The 18,715-nt window shown below is 37.7% G+C and overlaps 3 protein-coding genes and 1 pseudogene across 3 annotated transcripts; 2 read left to right on the top strand and 2 right to left on the bottom strand.

Annotated features, from left to right (window-relative positions):
• LOC104781588 overlaps positions 1-566 on the bottom strand; it is a 6,360-nt pseudogene extending 5,794 nt beyond the window's left edge.
• On the top strand, positions 871-1,850 carry LOC104781586 (50S ribosomal protein 5, chloroplastic). The gene is made up of 2 exons (XM_010506299.2): positions 871-1,099; positions 1,361-1,850. Exons 1-2 carry the CDS (start codon positions 1,003-1,005, stop codon positions 1,717-1,719), a joined length of 456 nt encoding a protein of 151 aa, XP_010504601.1. The 5' UTR covers positions 871-1,002; the 3' UTR covers positions 1,720-1,850.
• Positions 1,804-5,319, bottom strand: LOC104781587 (aladin). The gene is made up of 14 exons (XM_010506300.2): positions 5,039-5,319; positions 4,876-4,931; positions 4,592-4,759; positions 4,265-4,379; positions 4,081-4,180; positions 3,800-3,979; positions 3,522-3,580; positions 3,202-3,289; positions 3,026-3,107; positions 2,667-2,766; positions 2,522-2,573; positions 2,290-2,427; positions 2,091-2,178; positions 1,804-1,997 (listed from the first exon to the last, which is right to left on the bottom strand). The coding sequence occupies exons 1-14, from the start codon at positions 5,094-5,096 to the stop codon at positions 1,935-1,937; spliced, it is 1,347 nt and encodes a 448-aa protein (XP_010504602.1). The 5' UTR covers positions 5,097-5,319; the 3' UTR covers positions 1,804-1,934.
• LOC104781585 (heavy metal-associated isoprenylated plant protein 21-like) lies at positions 6,525-7,903 on the top strand. The gene is made up of 3 exons (XM_010506298.1): positions 6,525-6,643; positions 6,746-6,821; positions 7,399-7,903. Exons 1-3 carry the CDS (start codon positions 6,596-6,598, stop codon positions 7,764-7,766), a joined length of 492 nt encoding a protein of 163 aa, XP_010504600.1. The 5' UTR covers positions 6,525-6,595; the 3' UTR covers positions 7,767-7,903.

The following is an 18,715-nucleotide window of genomic DNA, read 5'->3' as shown; positions in this document are numbered from 1 at the left end:
AAACTCCTACAGCTTCATCTGCAATGTTCCCTTTCCCGCGTTCTCGATCGATCTCACAGCCAATCGGATGAAACCGGCGATTTCCAAAACCGTTCCCTCCTCCGATCCTCACCTTTTCTTCTTCTTCTTCTTCTCCTCCTTCTGATTATGGTTTCTGTTTGGGAGATGTGTTTCTCTCTCTCTCTCTCCACAGATTTGTCCTCCGCCATTGGAAGTTCCTCAACACCAACATCATTCTCTGGAACATCCTTAACTTAGCTTTCTCTCCTCCATTAAGACACTGGCACAGCCACGTGTCATGACTCACGATTCTATAAACGGTACTTATTCCGGTTTATCGACAAATTTAAGAATTAAATTCAAAACCGGATTTTACCGACTCAATTCAACCTAAACCGGAACAATCCAATCCGTTCGTTGAGAAGACGCAGAGAGTTAAAAAAGCTTATCCAGAAGAAAACTAATAAACTTGGAATGAAGAAAGCCTGAAGACGAACTCTTCCATTAGACGGAGATGGCTCTTCTCTGCTTCAATTCTCTCCCCTCTCTTTCTTCTTCTTCTTCTTCGCNGATTATGGTTTCTGTTTGAGAGATGTGTTTCTCTCTCTCTCTCTCCACAAATTTTGTCCTCCGCCATTGGAAGTTCCTCAACACCAACATTATTCTCTGGAACATCCTTAACTTAGCTTTCTCTCCTCCATTAAGACACTGGCACAGCCACGTGTCATGACTCACGATTCTATAAACGGTATCTATTCCGGTTTATCGACAAATTTAAGAATTTAATTCAAAACCGGATTTTACCGAATCAATTCTATACGAATCGGATTTATCCAATACGAACCGGATCAATCCAATCCGTTCGTTGAGAAGATGCAGAGAGTTAAAAAAGCTTATCCAGAAGAAAACTAATAAACTTGAAATGAAGAGAGTCTGAAGACGACGAAGACGAGTCTGAAAAAAAAAAAAGAGTCTGAAGACGAGCTCTTCCATTAGACGGAGATGGCTCTTCTCTGCTTCAATTCACTCCCTTCTCTCTCTTCTTCTTCTTCTTCTTCTTCGCCGCGCCTTCTTCAACCTTCGTCTTTCGCTTCACAAGGTAGTGCCTTTTCACTCGTTTCTAGTCTTTGACATTTCCGCTTTAGCTTCGTTTTGCCGACCATTAGAGACCCATGAAGCCGAATTCGAGATCCTGGACTAATTCAATTTTGGGTTATCGAAAAATTGAGAAATTTTTTTTAGGGCTGTGATGTTTTAGACTGAAGAGATCGAACTAGGCTTTGGTTGAGGCATTTCATCGAACGCTTGGTTTACTTGTAATGCTCTAATCTTTTGTGTCTCTTCATTGTATAATTGTCAGTTTTGAGCCTTAAACCCAGCGGTGTCGAGTCCAAGAACAGAGTCTCTCTCAGTTCTTACAGCTTGAGCAGTAGCCATGGAAGAGCTGCAGCAATTGTGGTGAAGGCGTCTGCTTCTGGCGTTGACGGTGCTGAGCCCGAGAGCAATGAGGAACCAAAGACTGTTGTTGCTTCTGTTCCAGTGGATAAACTACCATTGGAATCAAAAGAAGCTAAAGCGAAGCTGCTCTTGGAACTGAGGCTGAAGATGAAGCTGGCCAAGAAGATTAGGCTACGTAGAAAACGTCTGGTTCGTAAGCGTAGGATGAGGAAGAAGGGTCGATGGCCACCTTCGAAGATGAAGAAAAACAAGAATGTCTAAGTGCCTCAACTGTTTGCTGCTTTTCTTCTTTGTTTTCTTGTAATGTTCTTTTTGGCCGTTCAAGGACCATTGATGTACTTCAAATGCAACTATTGTTTTTGGATTTAACTTCGAGATGAGTTCTTTAAAAACGCCATTCGTATACAAAAGAGTGACCAGTCTATCAATAGGACCAAAATGTTTGAAACTTGCATTCAATTTGAACCATTTGGCTACTAAGGAAGAACATGTGAGCGGAAGATGAGAGGATAGGTGCAACAGAACCCGGTGCTCCAACACTGCAACACGATATGTTTGAAAGGTTGATTAACTAACTGATTCTATCTAAATACTTTGGCATGAAAAGAGACTTAATTAGGCATATGGCTTACCACGGAAAGGAGTGGACCTTGCTTGAACTTGTCATGGAATGAAAAGGAGAGAGCTTTCGGGTTTTCTCCAGGTCCTCTGATGAAACCGCTGTAATCAGAAAAGCATGAAGATTTGTTTCATCGATTTAGATAGACAATGCAAACATATATAAAAGGAGGGCAAGACAGATGGAATGGAAAAACAGAAGGAAGTACTTACACTAGTGATGCTGATACAATTGGTGTCCTTCGAGTGTCGTAGATGGCAATCAATCCTTTGTAATTGTCATCGCCTCCTTTATACGACACAGCCAATCGTTCCCCAGATGCATCCCACGCTATATTTTTGATTCCCTCACTGGTAAATTCAGTTTAAGAAACAACAATATCAGAGAAATAAATTAGAGAAAAAGGCCTTTCCGGGTTTATTCAACAACAACCAAATAATTTACCAGCCAGTCTGGGAAGTAATCTCTGGCAATTCAACCGGTAAAAGATGGGCATCTGATAGTAAACCAAAAAGAAACAGAGGTTTAGTATGGTAACTGGCAAGTACTTCTAGTAGTATAGGCAAAAGACTGTGAAGTTTCTATATACCCAAGGATGGTGGCTTGGATGAGAAATGAACTGAGCCCAGTGTTGAAGATTTCGAAAACGAAATCAAGATAAACCGTCCTTCAGGATCCCATATTGCACCCTATCAAAGTTAGTATCAAGAAGTTTTATAGCTTAGTCCATTTAAGAAGATGAAACACAGTTGCAATTTCATACATAATAGAAGGGAAATGAATGCTTAGTAAACAGGTCTCGGTTGTATGTAAACCACCACCCTTCACCCCCACCGGGCATATGCAATGCATACAACACTAGCAACGTTGACCCATCCAACAAAACCACTTTTAGCAATACGCTACTGCATATCTTACTATCCTATGTGGGGTCATGATTGAACTTACCGTGACAGATCCAGATCCAGTTGACAAAGACCAGGGCTCAGATGTCCATGTGTTTGTTTCCCAAAGGCAAAACGTCCCATCACTGTGACAAAAAAAAAAAAACATTTGATTAGCAAACACATCAAACGGGAAGCTACTTTCAACATCTCTAAATAGAAAGAGAGTTGATGTATTACAATCTTGCTGCAAAGAAATAGTCTCCTGTAGGTGACCATTTGAGCATTGATATGCCGCCTAGTCCCCGTCGAATAGGTGTCCCCGCTCCTGGAAGGTGTATAGAGGTCACTTTCAGAAACAAGGAACTCAATCTACTTAAGCAAGATGCAGTTTCTCATATCTCAACTCAAGAAACAGAATGTTAGATAAGAGACAGAAAACAAGTTCTGTCCTCAACTGTTTGGACTTGATTTACTGATACATCGCAAGAAGGATAAATGTTCAAAATTTTGCATGCTAATGTGCACTAAGAAAGAGTTCTAAATTGCCCTTCTATTACCTTGAGAAACATCCCATATGGTGAAAGATGAGCTGTCATATGAGGCTGATGCTAAATATGTGAAAATAGGTCAAGGAATAACAGGATGGACAAAGTTAGGGACTCATGTGATGCAAAGACTAGAAAAAATCCAAGAAAATCCAACAAATTCCTACCTGAGATTCAGTTTGATAAACAACTATGGTAAATGAAATGATCTTGAAAACATGTGAAGTTAACTAACAACACCAAAATGAAGTAAAGCGAAACAGTTGTAGCAGCAAACTTTTTAAGGATATCTTCCACAGGGGCTCCATGAGAGAGCACTAATTTGCTCATCATTATGACCCCGAAGAGAGTCCACCAAAATCCAGCGAGTTCCAGATCCTCGAGATAGACTTCCCCTCAACGCAGAACCACCGGATCTAACCAATGCCATATTACCTGGATAGGAAGCAGCCCATATGCATATTCCTCCCCTGTTTCAATGGAACAGATGTCACAGTAAAATCAAACTTGGTTATCTATGAAACTAGCTATTCTAGAAAGTAGACAGTATCAGAAGGTCAAAAATACACACCGACAGGCCACGGATAGCGATTTTCCACCATTTGGTCTCCACTCAAGGGCTTTAACACTTCTCTGGGAATCACTTGTCAAAATGCAAGGTTCTTTCTCATCTGTTCAAAAGAAGAATATGAAACTGTATGTACACTCCGGCACATGTGCACTAGGAATCTGGAATTGAATTTTAAAAAACAGACCTTTGTCCTCATAATCACGAATTGTAACTTGATTTGCACCGGATATAAAGGCAAGAATATGCTTCCCCTGATGCCAACTCACTCCTTGAAGATCAATCTCTGAGAGAAGAGTTACCTAAACATGAAAAGGTGAGCGAGGCTGTGGCTTAATTTAACAGCTACGATAATGGCATTTTAAAACTGCAGAGAACATCCTATTAACACCTATTTTCAATTCCCCTAGATACATAAAGAAAAGTATTTGTAACTAACCATCACAAAAAGCTAAGCCTTGTTCAGTCCACCAAATAAACTAACAAACACATAGAAGTCAACCAAAATTCTTACATCGGTGGGTTGTAAAATCTGTTTAAGAGAGTCTGTAACCATGGTTTGCAGAGTTGCCACAAGTCCTTTTCTATCAACACTTTCTTCTCTATCTCCATTCTCTTGTCCTTCATTTGCCTGCAGAGGGATAGGTGTAGAGTCGAACGAAACAGGGCTAAACACCATTCCCTGTAATCAACCAAAACACCCCCAAAAAACGTTTCAAGACACACTTTAGCTATCTACTAGAATGGTATCAAGCTATATGAAATCAGGAATTGAGAAAAATAAAAAAATAAACATACGAGAAGTTTTCCATAAGTCTCTTGGGCTCGATCATCAGACAAGTTCTGACCCGTAACTGCATACCGTAAATCCAACCATTAGCTCAAATGAAGTTTCTTCTAAAGGCCTAAAATTAGACTAGAGAAGATAAACTCAGAAAGGAAGAAAGCTTAAAGTACATACTCAAGTCTCTGTTGATCTCGCAGACGGTGACGGAACCGGGTTGAGGAAAAGATGCCATTGTCCTTTCTTCCCTAGAGTGTGTTGTAGAAGCCGCAATTTCAAATTGAACTCAGTGACTTGGATGTTTTTTCGGTGTTCGAATCTAAAGCAATTACTTATCTACCCAGTTTTGGAGGATTAGACTCGCGATAAGCGGAGACTTTGAACGGAGAATTGCGACGGAGATTCGCCGGAGAAACGGAGAGAGAGAGAATTGGACTAGACTGAGAGGTTTTGATTTTTTGAAGAATTAGGGGTTTTTTTTTTTTTTTTTTGAACTTGATCTTATTTATGGACCGGGACTTAACCGGGAAAAAAATTTATAAATCAAAATTAAATCGAGGAATTGAGTTAGAGCCGGACCGGACCGGATTAGTCCATCCTTGACATTCTTGTATTATATTTTTAGGTTCAATAAATTGTAATGGTTTTTGATTATGCTTCTTCTCGGTAATTTACGTAACACAAAATTCAAAGTTTTTGTTTCTGAGACTGTAACTTATAGAATACACAAGTGACAAGTTGCATAAATATATATCATATAATGTGTTGTATTGCCCTTTTGATTTTGTTTTCATTAGTGGTAAAGCGAGTTATATATATGTTTCCGTGTTTCGATTGTGAAACCTTACAAAAATATTTGTTTGCTATTTTTATCTACTTGCAAATGTCATATTCATATTGTTGGAATCATTTTCGTTATTTTTCGTTTCAAATATAGTTTAAAAAAATATATATAATTATATTCACGCACCATAAGCCAAGAAGTCGATTCTGAACAATATGAGAGAATCTGGCAGACGGCAGTTCCAGCATGTATTTGTACAAATATTTTTGGCTATTCACACGACTCATATACTTCCTATTAATCAGCTAATATGTGTCTGTATGTCTTCTGTCATTCTGTGTATACATTTGGTAGGCATGGAGATCTTGACTTTTGAAATATAGATGCCACTTCGGTTCGTGTTGCCTAGAAATCAAAACTAATCAAAAATTAGATTGGACGGTTTTATTTTCTCAATAGCCAACGAATCTAAATTTCAAGAAAAACAAAAAATTGATTATATTTTAACTCTTCGGAAGAAAAAAACGTTAAAAAGATTGATACAAGTTAAATGCTTCTACATCAGTTTTTTTCAAGTTTAAGCTAATCTCTTGATTCTTTGGTATACTATATAATTATTTTGGTAAAGCCTTACTCTAGTAATAAGACACAATAATTAAACTGAAATAAATAAAACATGTAAAACTCTGGCGACACCGAAATAATATACAAGATATAGTATTAATGTGTAAGACTTAGGACATAAGCTTTTTGCATCTCACAAGACGCAAACGCGGTTTCTTGGAATCACACACCAAGTGTTCCTATTACGCGCAGACATTTATACACCCTATATAAGCATATCTTATACACGTTGATTATATTACACAACCAAAAGATCACATTGAAAGCAAGAAGATTTTCTTAAGACAAAACGTGAGAAGCTCGGAAGAAAACATTATTATAAGACAATGCTTGATTGGATACATGGAAACTCTCGGTTACCAATCTCCCTATCTGTACGTTGCCATCTATTTATTTGCTCGATCGATGTCCTTCTCCACGTCGTGTTCTTTTCCTCATTTTCTAATGTATATATTTTTCTTTAATTTGTTATAAAGGTTGTGGAGCTTTTGGTAGATATGGATTGCCAAGGATGTGAAAGGAAGGTCCGAAGAGCCATTTCTAAACTCGATGGTAAGAACGATAAAGAAATAAGTATATATAGATTTGATTATTATCGTTATACAATCATTTTTAGTCTTAATTGTAAAACGAAGATGCAGCCAATATTGAAAAGAACCTCTTTTCTTATTAAGAATCACTTAAACAATCTTACAAGATATGTTTAATCAGATTTACACACAGTCAACACGACTTGTCACTGACCAATCCTTAATCTAACCAAAACTTGTTAAGAACCCTAAAAGCTTATTCCCTTGGCTCCTACTTTTTCTATACGGCTCAAGAAAAACCTTAAGCCTCAATACCAATATATATAGATAGCTAAACATATCACATCGGCTAACCTACTTTCCTAATTTAAGATAATCCCAAATCTTCTTTATTTGATCCGATGATATCTTGCTAAACAATAAAGGAAACTCCAATATTCTAATTATAATTCGCCACATCATTCAACATCACGTTCATTATTTCCTGCGCACAGCTTCTTCCAGTGTCTTACAGTCTAGCCTTGTTCCACCAAATGTCTTCATGCTTTCATTAATGCATATTGATATAGTTAACAGTCTAATAATCAAATCTTGTGTAGGAGTGGACACGGTAGAGATAGACGTGGATCGACAAAAAGTGATGGTCACGGGATACGTCGATCGGGAAGATGTTCTCAAGATGGTGAAACGAACAGGACGAACAGCTGAGTTCTGGCCTTTTCCTTACAATGGATATTACGGTGATTATTATACATATCCTTCTCAGCATTTGGAACAATCGGATCAGAAGATATATCATCAGCCAGAGAATACGATTTCGTATAGTGGAAAGTATGATTGCTATGACAACTATTCTTCTATCAACGGTTATTATCCTCGTCCATCCCAAAAAGCTCAACCTACTATTGATGAAAATGCTCTTCATCTTTTTAGCGATGATAATGTACATGCTTGTAGTGTCATGTGATTTTGTATTATTTCTGACGTGGGAACTTGTATCATTCTTTCATTCATCTATTCATTTCGTTAATGTCACCAAATCATTATACTTTTTCTCTTAAATGTAAGCTTGTTTGATAAATTTCATCTTAAGTTTCGCTTTAAGCTATTTTGTTTCAATAATTAATATTATATTTTAGAATTTGAATGTACTAAAAAACAAAATTGAATGTACGTATTTTAGAAGGAAAAACTTAAAGTCTACATCAGAGATTAATTGGAAATGGAAAATAGATTAGAATGTTGACTTGTGAAGCTAAAACTCTCGGACCCAAAGATTAGAAGGCAAAGTGATCTTGATGAACAAATTTGTTAACTAAGAGAATATTTTAAGATATTTCAAATCGGCGCTCGTTGGTCTACGATGTAAGCTTGTTTGATACAAATCGATTTCGTTATGTTCTTTATTTTTCATTTTACTCAATTTCCATGTTTAATGTGAAATATTATAAGTGTCTTTTGTTTTTTATTTTTGTTTTTTTAAGAATCAGATTTGGGTTCTATTATTCTAATACTTATAATTTCAAAATTCTATAATATATATATATAGTACAATAGTTTATTTAAGAAAAAAATGTTTTATAAATGTTTAAATGATTTTTTTAACACTAAACTTTATTCATTTCAAATGGAATACATCAACATGAAATGAATTTATATTGGAAGGGATAACATGTAAACAAGTCAATATGAACTACCATTGCTATACTGAAGTTTAATAAGGTTAATGTAAATTCATTACTTTGATTTTATACGCTAGACATGTCACATTGATCTGTTGTATGTATATTTTACCATCGATCATGATATTTGTTTAGTTGATATTGTACACAGAATATACACATTGATTGCCAAATGTTTTTTTAGAATATTCCATATTCACTTAGTTGATATTGTAGCCAGAACCTTCACACTGATTATGTTTTATCTTACTCACTCTTTTGTTGATACTTTTATTCCTTCCAATATAAATTCATTAGCCTTACTTAAATTTTAGTATAGCAATAAGTCAATACTTTATAAACTTTATGACTAATGAGTTTACATGTCAATACGAACTACCATTGCTATACCGAAATTTAAGTAAGACTAATGTGAATTCATTACTTTAATTTTATACTCTATACCAATCAAGACTTAGAACAGCAAGTTCTTGGAACCAAACGCTCGGAAGACTTTTATCTTGGGAACCAAGAGAATAATCAGAAAACTGGGTGGAGTATGGACCAGTTCGCTTTGGTGGAGGGAAGTCAGATTGTGGAGCAAAATAAAATGTTGAATCAGGTTTATTTCAGATCTTTCTCTCTCTCTCTCGGTTATTGTAGTTATTAGTTATAGTGAGTGTGTGATCGGGCAATACCAACCTCCTCTGGCCTCTGATGAATTCATATTTAGGTTAATTCCATAGTAATTGCTGCAGAGTGTCAAATTAAGATGTTGTTTCTTGGAATAGGAGCAACTCAATTAGATTGTGATAGGATATATTTACAGAAGTTAATATGGCATATTCATTACGGTTAATTCCATAGTAATTGCAGCAGAATGTCAAATTAAGATCACCATTTCATAACTCAACTAGATTGTGTTAGGATATATTTACAAAAGTTAATATCACCTTTTTGGCATATTCATTACTTTTAATCTGTATCTTAATATATATATATATATATATATATATATATATATATTTTTTTATCAAGGTTGTATACATGCTCTCCAGAGGACACCACAATGCTTCTCCAAACCCTCCAAACCCTAAGACACAGCTTGCAATTGCTCCTAACCCACACCTTCCAGTCCATCAGCTGGCATACCCATCTTCTAACAGTGCCTGGCCCCAGAAAAAGCACCAAGCTCCTCCAGTTTAGACGCCTCAGGCAGTCCACGTCAGACACTAAACCAAGCAGATGGATTGTCCCAAGTCGTGCCTCTGCAGCGTGATGAAGCAGCTACATATTCTAGTCTACTGCAGCCAATGCACCAAGCGCAGACAGGTCCGCATCAAAATAAGAACCAACGAGCTGGATTGTCCCCGAACCTGCCTTAGCAGCCTGGTAAAGCAGGTGTAGACTCTGGTCTGTTGCTGCACCAACAACAGCTTGGTGGAGCTGCTTGGTACGGTCAGGTTCTCCCTCAAACAGCTCAATCATCCCAATTCGTGCATGGTTTCACCAACCAAGTTGTAGACACTCAATGCTATCTACTTCCAACAGAACTTTGTATAGACGATTTTTGGATCTTGCTGTAGTGACAAGTAGCTTCCCAGACTTGTCATAAAGCATTAATTTGTCTTCTATCATTCGTATCTCGCACCCTGCCTCAGTAGCTTGGCCTAGACTCACAATATTACTCTTCAAATCGGGTATATAGTAGACATTGTGCAGTACTTTCTTCTCACCATTCTCAAATAGGAATCGTATGGAACATTTTCCCTTGATATCCACACGAGAGTCATCTCCAAATCTAACTTTACCCATCACTTCCTCACGCAGATCATAAAAGAAACTCTTAACACCACTCATATGGTTGCTTGCACCATTATCTAAATACCATATGTTAGTGTTGTTGACATTGGTCTCAAATACGCTTGGTTTTACTTTGTCTTCTTGAAGAAAGACTACTTCATTCATCATCAACTCATCAGCTATGTGAGTCTCCTCATCCTTTTTCTCCACTACTTCTTGCAGTTTGAGTAGTCTATCGGGCAGTCCGATGCATAGTGTCCTTGTTTGTCGCATCTGAAACAAGTGATATGCGACAGGTCTTGTTCCTTATCTTTGTCCTTTTGTTGGAAACTAAACCTGCCGCGTCCTCCTCTGCCCCTGGAAGAACGACCTCCTCGTCCCCTTCCTCTGTAGCCTCCAAAAGGATTTGAGTTAACAAACATAAACTTGCCTTGATCATCATCCTGTTTTGACACTTCTTCACCAATTCTTTCTTCGTAAGCCTTAAGTCGACCGACAATTTTTTCGAAACTGGTTTTATTCAAGTCAAGTACCTGCTCGAGGGAAGCTACAATGTGAATAAACTTCCTTCGAGGGAGACTTGACAAGAACTTCTTGACAATCATTGGTTCGGCCAACTCGTTTCCCAAAGCAGCTGATTTTGTTGAAATCGCAGACAGTCTTTCAACAAATTCATCAATCCTTTTCTATCTCCTTCATCTTTAAGCGGTCGAACTCAGCCAGTAAAGTTTGCAGTCTTGCTTCCTTAACCATGTCCGCTCCAATATGCCTTGATCTGATAGTTTCCCATATCTCCTTTGCATTCTCTAGAGTTCCAACTTGGAGATTAAGAGCTTCAGGAATAGACTGTATGATAAGAGCGATTGCCAAATCATTCTTTGTCTCATCAACGCTTCCTTTTTCTATTACATCCCATGATTTTTGAACCGTAAACAGGATTCTCATCTTCATAGACCATACAATATAGTTGCTTGAATTCAACATTGGGCACTTAATAGAAGAAGAACCTTCGTCTGTCGATGGTGACGATTTTGGAACCTGAGATAAACTTTTCTTGTCCTCTTGACTTAACGTCAAGCTTTTATCTTCTCCTCCTCCTTCCATCAAAGCTTATACGTCTTCTCCTGTCATTGATGAAGCTCTGATACCACGTGTAGAAACGAAGTATAGAACACAAGTGCTTTAATAAGAATATCTCTCTTATTAATCTTAAGGAAAATACTCAAAACCTTAAGCTTAAAAACACATAAGTTGTGCCACAAAGCTAGCACCTCCTTATAAAGAGAACACAAAACCAAAACCCAATTGGATAACTCCCAAATATATATTTTAGATTCTCCTAAATATTATTGACCTTATCCTTATGTATATTTAGATTTATCCTAAATATACATAGTCTTATCTCCTAGTTACTCCAAGCTTACAACAACAATTGTAACTAACTGGAATTTTATCGAGATTTAACAAATTTATCTAAAATAACGATAATTAACCGAGTATAACCTTTCTTTTTGTATATTTAAAGTTTATTTTAAAGTTTTTTTCATAATTATTACAAATTTACTTGTATTGAATTTTTATTTTTAGCATACCAAATATATATGTTTTTACGATTTTGTTCGTTACTTGATAAGTTAAATTATATGGATTTGGTTATTTTGATTTAAGAATTTTATACACCGTAAATTGAATTATTCCTATCAAATATACATATATTAATTTAATAAGTTACATAAGGTTGCTTCGTTTGTGCTAGTTTAGGTCTGGTTCAATATTTAACACAACGAACAACATCAACGACACAAGAATTAGTTTTGCCGTTTACCTTTGTCGGCGACACTCTCGACGGATCTACTCGGCGGTTTGACGAGGCAGTTCAGCTCACGGTTCAATCCAGCGGTGGTTAGTTACGTCACCATGCATGACTCCACAATCAAAAACCAAAAAACAAGGCAACGAATAATAAGACAATGTCCATAAGAAATCTAGGGTTTGTTAGTGTAAGCTTGAAGTAAAGCTTGGAGACCAAGCTAATCAAAGAGAAATGGAAATTGGAGATTATATTTAGGAGATATCTAGATATAATAGGAATAAGAAGTTTTCCATTTAAGATTAGGAGAATATACTTAAGAACTTATATATATAGGGGATGCTGAGATGTAGCAGAACCTAAGAAAGATTAAGTTTGAGAGTTTGTGAGAGCTTAAAGTTTTGAGGTATTTTCTTTGAGCTAATAAAGAGAGTTATTCTTCAAACTTCTTAGTTCTTAATCTTTTCTTCTATATTTGGTATCAGAGCAAGAAGATCAGGAATCTGTGAGAAGATGACAGACGACGGGAGTTCGGATAACAAAGACAAGCAGATTGCAGTCACAGGAGACAAACCAAAAGAAGGAACATCTTCATCGTCCTCAATATCATATCCCATGCTGAACACAACTAACTACATGGTTTGGGCCATAAAGATGAATTTTGTGCTTAAGGTTAACAAGGTCTGGGAGGCAGTCGAAACAGAGCTGATCGATAGTGATAAGAACAACCTAGCCATAGCGTTAATTCTGCAATCTATACCGGAAGCTCTTATACTACAAGTCGGAGGCTTAGGCATAGCAAAGAAAGTCTGGGAAACAATTCAGAATCGACATGTAGGAGCTGAGAGGGTCAAAGAGGCGAGATTACAGACCTTAATGGCTGAATTCGACAGACTCAAGATGAAGGAATCAGAGAAGATTGATGATTTTGCAGAAAAACTTTCTGCAATCTCCTCAAAAACAGCTTCTCTCGGAGAAACTATTGAAGAGTCAAAACTTGTTAAGAAATTCTTATCGAGTCTTCCAAGAAGGAAGTTCATACATATGGTTGCTTCTCTCGAGCAGGTGTTAAACCTCAATACCGTAAGCTTCGAGGATATTGTTGGTAGGTTAAAAGCCTATGAGGAACGTATCTCTGAGGAAGAAGATGCTCAAGAGGATCAAAACAAACTTATGTATGTTAACCAAGAGTCACAAAGTCGAGAATACAATGGAGAATACAGGGGAAGAGGACGTGGTGGAAGAACCTTCAGAGGAAGAGGACGTGGTCGCAGTACTTGGAAGGATCCGTCCCAGGTTGTCTGTTTCAGATGTGACAAGGTAGGTCATTTTGCTTCACAATGTCCAGAGCGTTTGATGAAACTAGGCATAGTGGAAGCAAAAGAAAGTGAAGTTAAAGATACAGAAGAAGCTGATCAACTTATGATGCATGAAGTTGTCTATCTAAACGAAAAATACTGCAGACCGAGTAAGTTTGAAGCCAACACAGATGAGAATAATGTTTGGTATCTCGACAACGGTGCAAGCAATCATATGACTGGAGATCAGAGATATTTTGACACACTTGATCAGTCAATAACTGGGAAGGTTAGATTTGGAGATGACTCAAGGATCGATATCAAAGGAAAAGGGACAATTGCTTTTGTTGATTCATATGGAAAGCCGAGAGTAATGTCTGAAGTATATTTCATCCCGGAGCTAAGGAGCAACATCATAAGCTTAGGACAAGCTACAGAGGCTGGTTGTGATATTCATTTAAAGGGAGAATACCTAACAATGAGAGATCAAAATGGAAACCTATTGGTTAAAACAGAGAGGTCCAAGAATCGGTTGTATAAAGTTAACATGGGATTAACAAACAGTGTTTGTTTAAATCTCTTAGCTACAAGAGAATCAAGTATGTGGCATGCTAGGATGGGACACGTTAACTATACTACACTGTCATCAATGTTTACCAATGAGCATGTGTTGGGAGGTCCAAGTAAACCACTTGACAAAGAGATTTGTGGCTCATGTTTACTTGGTAAGCAGTCTACACAACCTTTTCCGCAAGCAACTAACTTTCGATCAACAAAGAGGCTAGCACTTATACATGGAGATCTCTGCGGTCCAATAACACCAAGCACAAGCGCTGGAAGTCGATACATATTTGTGCTCATCGACGATTATTCACGGTACATGTGGACCATCCTTCTAAAGGAGAAGAGTGAAGCCATGGAGAAGTTCAAGAAGTTCAAAACAATGGTGGAAAAGGAAACAGAAGAAAAGATTCAGACCTTTAGAACCGACAGAGGAGGGGAGTTTGTATCTCATGAGTTCAACTCTTTTTGCGAAGATTCTGGCATTGCTCGACACTTAACAGCTCTGTATACTCCGCAACAGAATGGAGTTGTGGAACGTCGAAACAGAACTTTGATGGAGATGACAAGAAGTGTTCTGAAACACATGAAGATGCCAAACTATTTGTGGGGTGAAGCTGTTCGACATTCGACTTATTTACTGAACCGGGTTGGGACAAGATCACTCAAGGATCAAACCCCATATGAGTGTTATCGAGGTAGAAAGCCGACGGTTGGACATGTTCGAGTCTTTGGCTGTATTGCATATGCTAAGACAGACAAAGCTCAACTAAAAAAACTGGATGATAGAACTCGTTGTCTTGTTCACTTAGGAACCGAGCCTGGTTCCAAAGCATATAGGTTGTTTGATCCTGACACCAAGAGAGTCATAGTTAGCCGTGATGTTGTGTTCGATGAAGCAAAAGGGTGGAATTGGAGTAAGAATAATTCTGGACAGGATGGAGAAGAGAGTTTTGAGTTTACAATTGATGGGGTAAGAGGTGATGATCACAGAAAGGATAAGATACACAAGTTGTCTGAACAACCTGTGGTCTTGGATGACACATTTAGTGAAGAAACTGGAGGAGATGAGCAATCAAACTCAGATGATGAACCGCCTGCAGAACTTGAAGAACTGTCTGCAATAATTCCTCAAGAAGAAGGTAAAAGAATACGAACTAAGCCAAAGTACCTCGATGATTATGTTTGCTTTCAGATCGCACAAGAAGAAGGAGAATTGGCATTGCTCTGTTTAAACAATGAACCGAGGACCTTTGGAGAAGCTAGTGAGTCCATAGAATGGAGACGAGCCTGTGAGGAAGAACTTGAGTCTATTGAAAAGTTCAAAGTCTGGGATCTTGTAGACTTACCTGTAGGATCAAAACCAATTGGCTTGAAGTGGGTCTTTAAGATTAAACGAAATTCAGATGGGAGCATAAATAAGTACAAAGCGCGACTAGTGGCTAAGGGTTATGTTCAGAAACATGGTGTGGACTTTGATGAAGTATTTGCACCAGTTGCAAGGATCGAAACAATCAGACTGCTGCTTGATCTTGCTGCTTCTTATGGTTGGGAGATACATCATTTGGATGTCAAAACAGCCTTTCTACATGGTGAGCTTGAGGAGTTAGTACATGTGAGTCAACCAGAGGGATTTGTGAAGAAAGGAAAAGAGGAGAAAGTCTATAGACTCAACAAGGCCTTGTACGGCTTAAAGCAAGCTCCTAGAGCTTGGAACAACAAGCTGAATCGAATTCTCATGGAGTTTGGTTTTGTTCGTTGCTCAAAGGAACCCTCAGTATATAGAAAGAGTTCTGATCATGATCTTTTGATAGTAGGAGTGTATGTTGACGACTTGTTTGTCACGGGAACAAGTCTAGAGATCATAATGAGGTTTAAGGAGGAGATGTCATCGATGTTTGACATGAGTGATATCGGGAAATTGTCATACTATCTTGGAATTCAGGTAAAGCAACATCAAGGAGGAATAACGCTTGATCAAACGGGTTATGCATTGAAGATTTTAGAGGAAGCTGGCTTACGAAACTGCAACTTGGTTCACACACCAATGGAAGCAGAGTTGAAGCTATCAAAGGCAGAGAAAGAGGAAGAAATTGATGCGACTGTTTATCGCAAGCGAGTAGGTTGTCTTCGATACTTACTTCACACTCGACCGGATCTCTCATACTGTGTGGGAATTTTGTCGAGATATATGCAGAGTCCAAGAGTTTCACATGGTGCAGCCTTGAAACAATGTTTGCGGTACCTAAAGGGAACTGTAAGCTTGGGACTGTCTTATGAAAGATCAAGGTTGCCTAAACAAACTTGTTGGTTACAGTGACTCTAGTCACAGTGGTGATCCAGCTGATGGTAGAAGTACTTATGGACATATCTTCTATTTTTGGAACAGTCCGATCACATGGTGCTCAAGGAAGCAAGATGTCGTGGCTTTATCATCTTGTGAAGCTGAGTATATGGCAGGGACGGAAGCTGCTAAACAAGCAATTTGGTTGCAGGATTTGTTGGCAGAAATCACTGGGAATTTGGTTGAGAAGATTGTTATTCGAATCGATAATGAATCAGCAATTGCATTAACAAAGAACCCAGTATTTCATGGACGTAGTAAGCATATTGCTCGGCGATACCACTTCATAAGAGAATGTGTCGAAAATGGGCAGGTAGAAGTAGAGCACATTGAAGGTATCAGACAGAAGGCGGACATTCTCACAAAGGCGTTAGGAAGAATCAAGTTCAAGCAAATGAGAGAGCTTATGGGAGTTAGAGACTTGGCAGCATTGGAGTTCAAGCTTAAGGAGGAGTATGTTGGTGTAAGCTTGAAGTAAAGCTTGGAGACCAAGCTAATCAAAGAGAAATGGAAATTGGAGATTATATTTAGGAGATATCTAGATATAATAGGAATAAGAAGTTTTCCATTTAAGATTAGGAGAATATACTTAAGAACTTATATATATAGGGGATGCTGAGATGTAGCAGAACCTAAGAAAGATTAAGTTTGAGAGTTTGTGAGACCTTAAAGTTTTGAGGTATTTTCTTTGAGCTAATAAAGAGAGTTATTCTTCAAACTTCTTAGTTCTTAATCTTTTCTTCTATAGGGTTTCCTTAATTCTAGTCTAGACGAAGGCTACCGCTGCTCCGATGACAGCGGGTGGCTTACCAACAATGGTGGCCAACGGTGGTGAGCAACAGATCTCCCGTGACTTCTTTCTCTCCTTCTTAACAATTCTCGGCTCCGTTCAAATGTAGCGATTCACAAGGAGGGCAGCAACAATGGTGGCAGAGCCGGACTCACATGGAAGTCAAACATTTCAATGGGTACTCACATAGTCCACATGGAGTGTAGTAGGACCGTAGGAGCAGCCATTAAAGCGCTACACATATGTATACAATCATCATCACCTGAAACTCTGCTATAGTTCGAGAATTAGACAATTTGGCTTTAAATATATGAAATTCCTTATGATAGTCTGATAGATTTCCACTAAAGCATATGTCTACACTATTGTGCCCTATGCAATGTGGCTCTGTTTCGGAGAAACTCAAATGTGAGCAGCATCTGTAATTTCCATAGTGTATACTTCACATTAGCCATACTTAAAATCCAGTATAGAAATGGTTAGTTGAGACAATACTTGTGAAACCTGTATTGACTTGTTTTGATTAACTTGTTGACAAGTGTTGTTGGATCCATCTTAATACTTGAATTCTTAAAATGCATCATTTGGAAGTTCCCATGTTTCCACATTTAGTCTTTAGCCTAAAGGTATATTGTTGGTCGTAAACTTACCTATTCAGATTATCTATTTGTCCAAGGAGGACAAAGGATTCATACTTTTGTGGAATAGGATTTTATAGTGAGACTGAGTTGTTGTAATCTGCATTTTCAAGTTTTCACTGTTTGGAACTTCTGGATTGATTACTTGTCGTACTAACTATAAGGTCCTGCTATCTGAAACATATGCAGAACCTATATATGTTGCTTAAGAAGGTTTCTTGGTTAAAATGACATAACTCAAAAACATATGAGAAACAGAGGTGAGCTGGTAGAGCTAGATTTCATGTTTTTCCAAGTGTTTGTAGAGCTCAGAACACGCTTCACCAGTAAAGTGTAGGCTAAAAATATCAAATCAACAGATGATTTCAAAAGATAAAAGTAGAGATCAACTTGTAGAAGATGTGAAACACACTAATTCTTGTTTATCTACCTTGTTTTTTGTTTACTTCTGCAATAGAACCAAAGGGAACAACTTACTCAATACCTCCTGCGTGTACGGTTGTTTATATCATACTCACGGATTAATAATACTCAGTTAGAAGTAAACCTAACACAGAATAATATTCATTTATGTGTCGTCCTCGTAATTAAAAGTTCAAAGACCGACCCACATGTGACGATAGATAAGTGTCTAAATCTGATTGAGAGACAAAGTAGATGATACTATCCCTAATAAACCCATCTCAGGTGCAACCACCAACAACCATTTCTATATTTGTCGCCTTCACATTAGTCTTTGTTCTGAGTTCTGACTACTGTATATATAAATTTATATAATCGCTTTGGTCAATCTATGGTCCCTCCTTATATTAATTGCCCGGTTAGTCTTCTTCCACCCACCGTCCACACAACATGTTACCAATATTTACAAAAATTGAGTTTAAGTGAATAGATCCAACAAAAACTGAACAAAGGTGTGAAGTGCATCCAACAAATCTAGCGTCAACCTTTTGATTAAAACGTTACGGAATATCTTAAGCAAAGTGTTTTTGTTTTTTTTTTAAAGAGTTT

This window comes from Camelina sativa, chromosome 4 (assembly GCF_000633955.1).
Source record: "Camelina sativa cultivar DH55 chromosome 4, Cs, whole genome shotgun sequence".
In the NCBI taxonomy this organism is placed as follows: Eukaryota; Viridiplantae; Streptophyta; class Magnoliopsida; order Brassicales; family Brassicaceae; genus Camelina; species Camelina sativa.
This window is presented reverse-complemented; position numbering and strand designations above follow the sequence as displayed.

What these genes read in the sequence shown, in the direction of transcription:
- LOC104781586 (XM_010506299.2), top strand. Translation starts at nt 1,003, where the DNA reads ATGGCTCTTCTCTGCTTCAATTCACTCCCTTCTCTCTCTTCTTCTTCT. An exon ending in TTCGTCTTTCGCTTCACAAG is followed by an intron (nt 1,100 to 1,360) that starts GTAGTGCCTTTT and finishes TATAATTGTCAG; the next exon opens with TTTTGAGCCTTAAACCCAGC.
- LOC104781587 (XM_010506300.2), bottom strand. Translation starts at nt 5,096, where the DNA reads ATGGCATCTTTTCCTCAACCCGGTTCCGTCACCGTCTGCGAGATCAAC. An exon ending in AGACTTATGGAAAACTTCTC is followed by an intron (nt 4,760 to 4,875) that starts GTATGTTTATTT and finishes GGTTGATTACAG; the next exon opens with GGAATGGTGTTTAGCCCTGT. An exon ending in ATTGTATCAGCATCACTAGT is followed by an intron (nt 2,179 to 2,289) that starts GTAAGTACTTCC and finishes TTCTGATTACAG; the next exon opens with CGGTTTCATCAGAGGACCTG.
- LOC104781585 (XM_010506298.1), top strand. Translation starts at nt 6,596, where the DNA reads ATGCTTGATTGGATACATGGAAACTCTCGGTTACCAATCTCCCTATCT. An exon ending in GGTTACCAATCTCCCTATCT is followed by an intron (nt 6,644 to 6,745) that starts GTACGTTGCCAT and finishes TTTGTTATAAAG; the next exon opens with GTTGTGGAGCTTTTGGTAGA. An exon ending in AGCCATTTCTAAACTCGATG is followed by an intron (nt 6,822 to 7,398) that starts GTAAGAACGATA and finishes AATCTTGTGTAG; the next exon opens with GAGTGGACACGGTAGAGATA.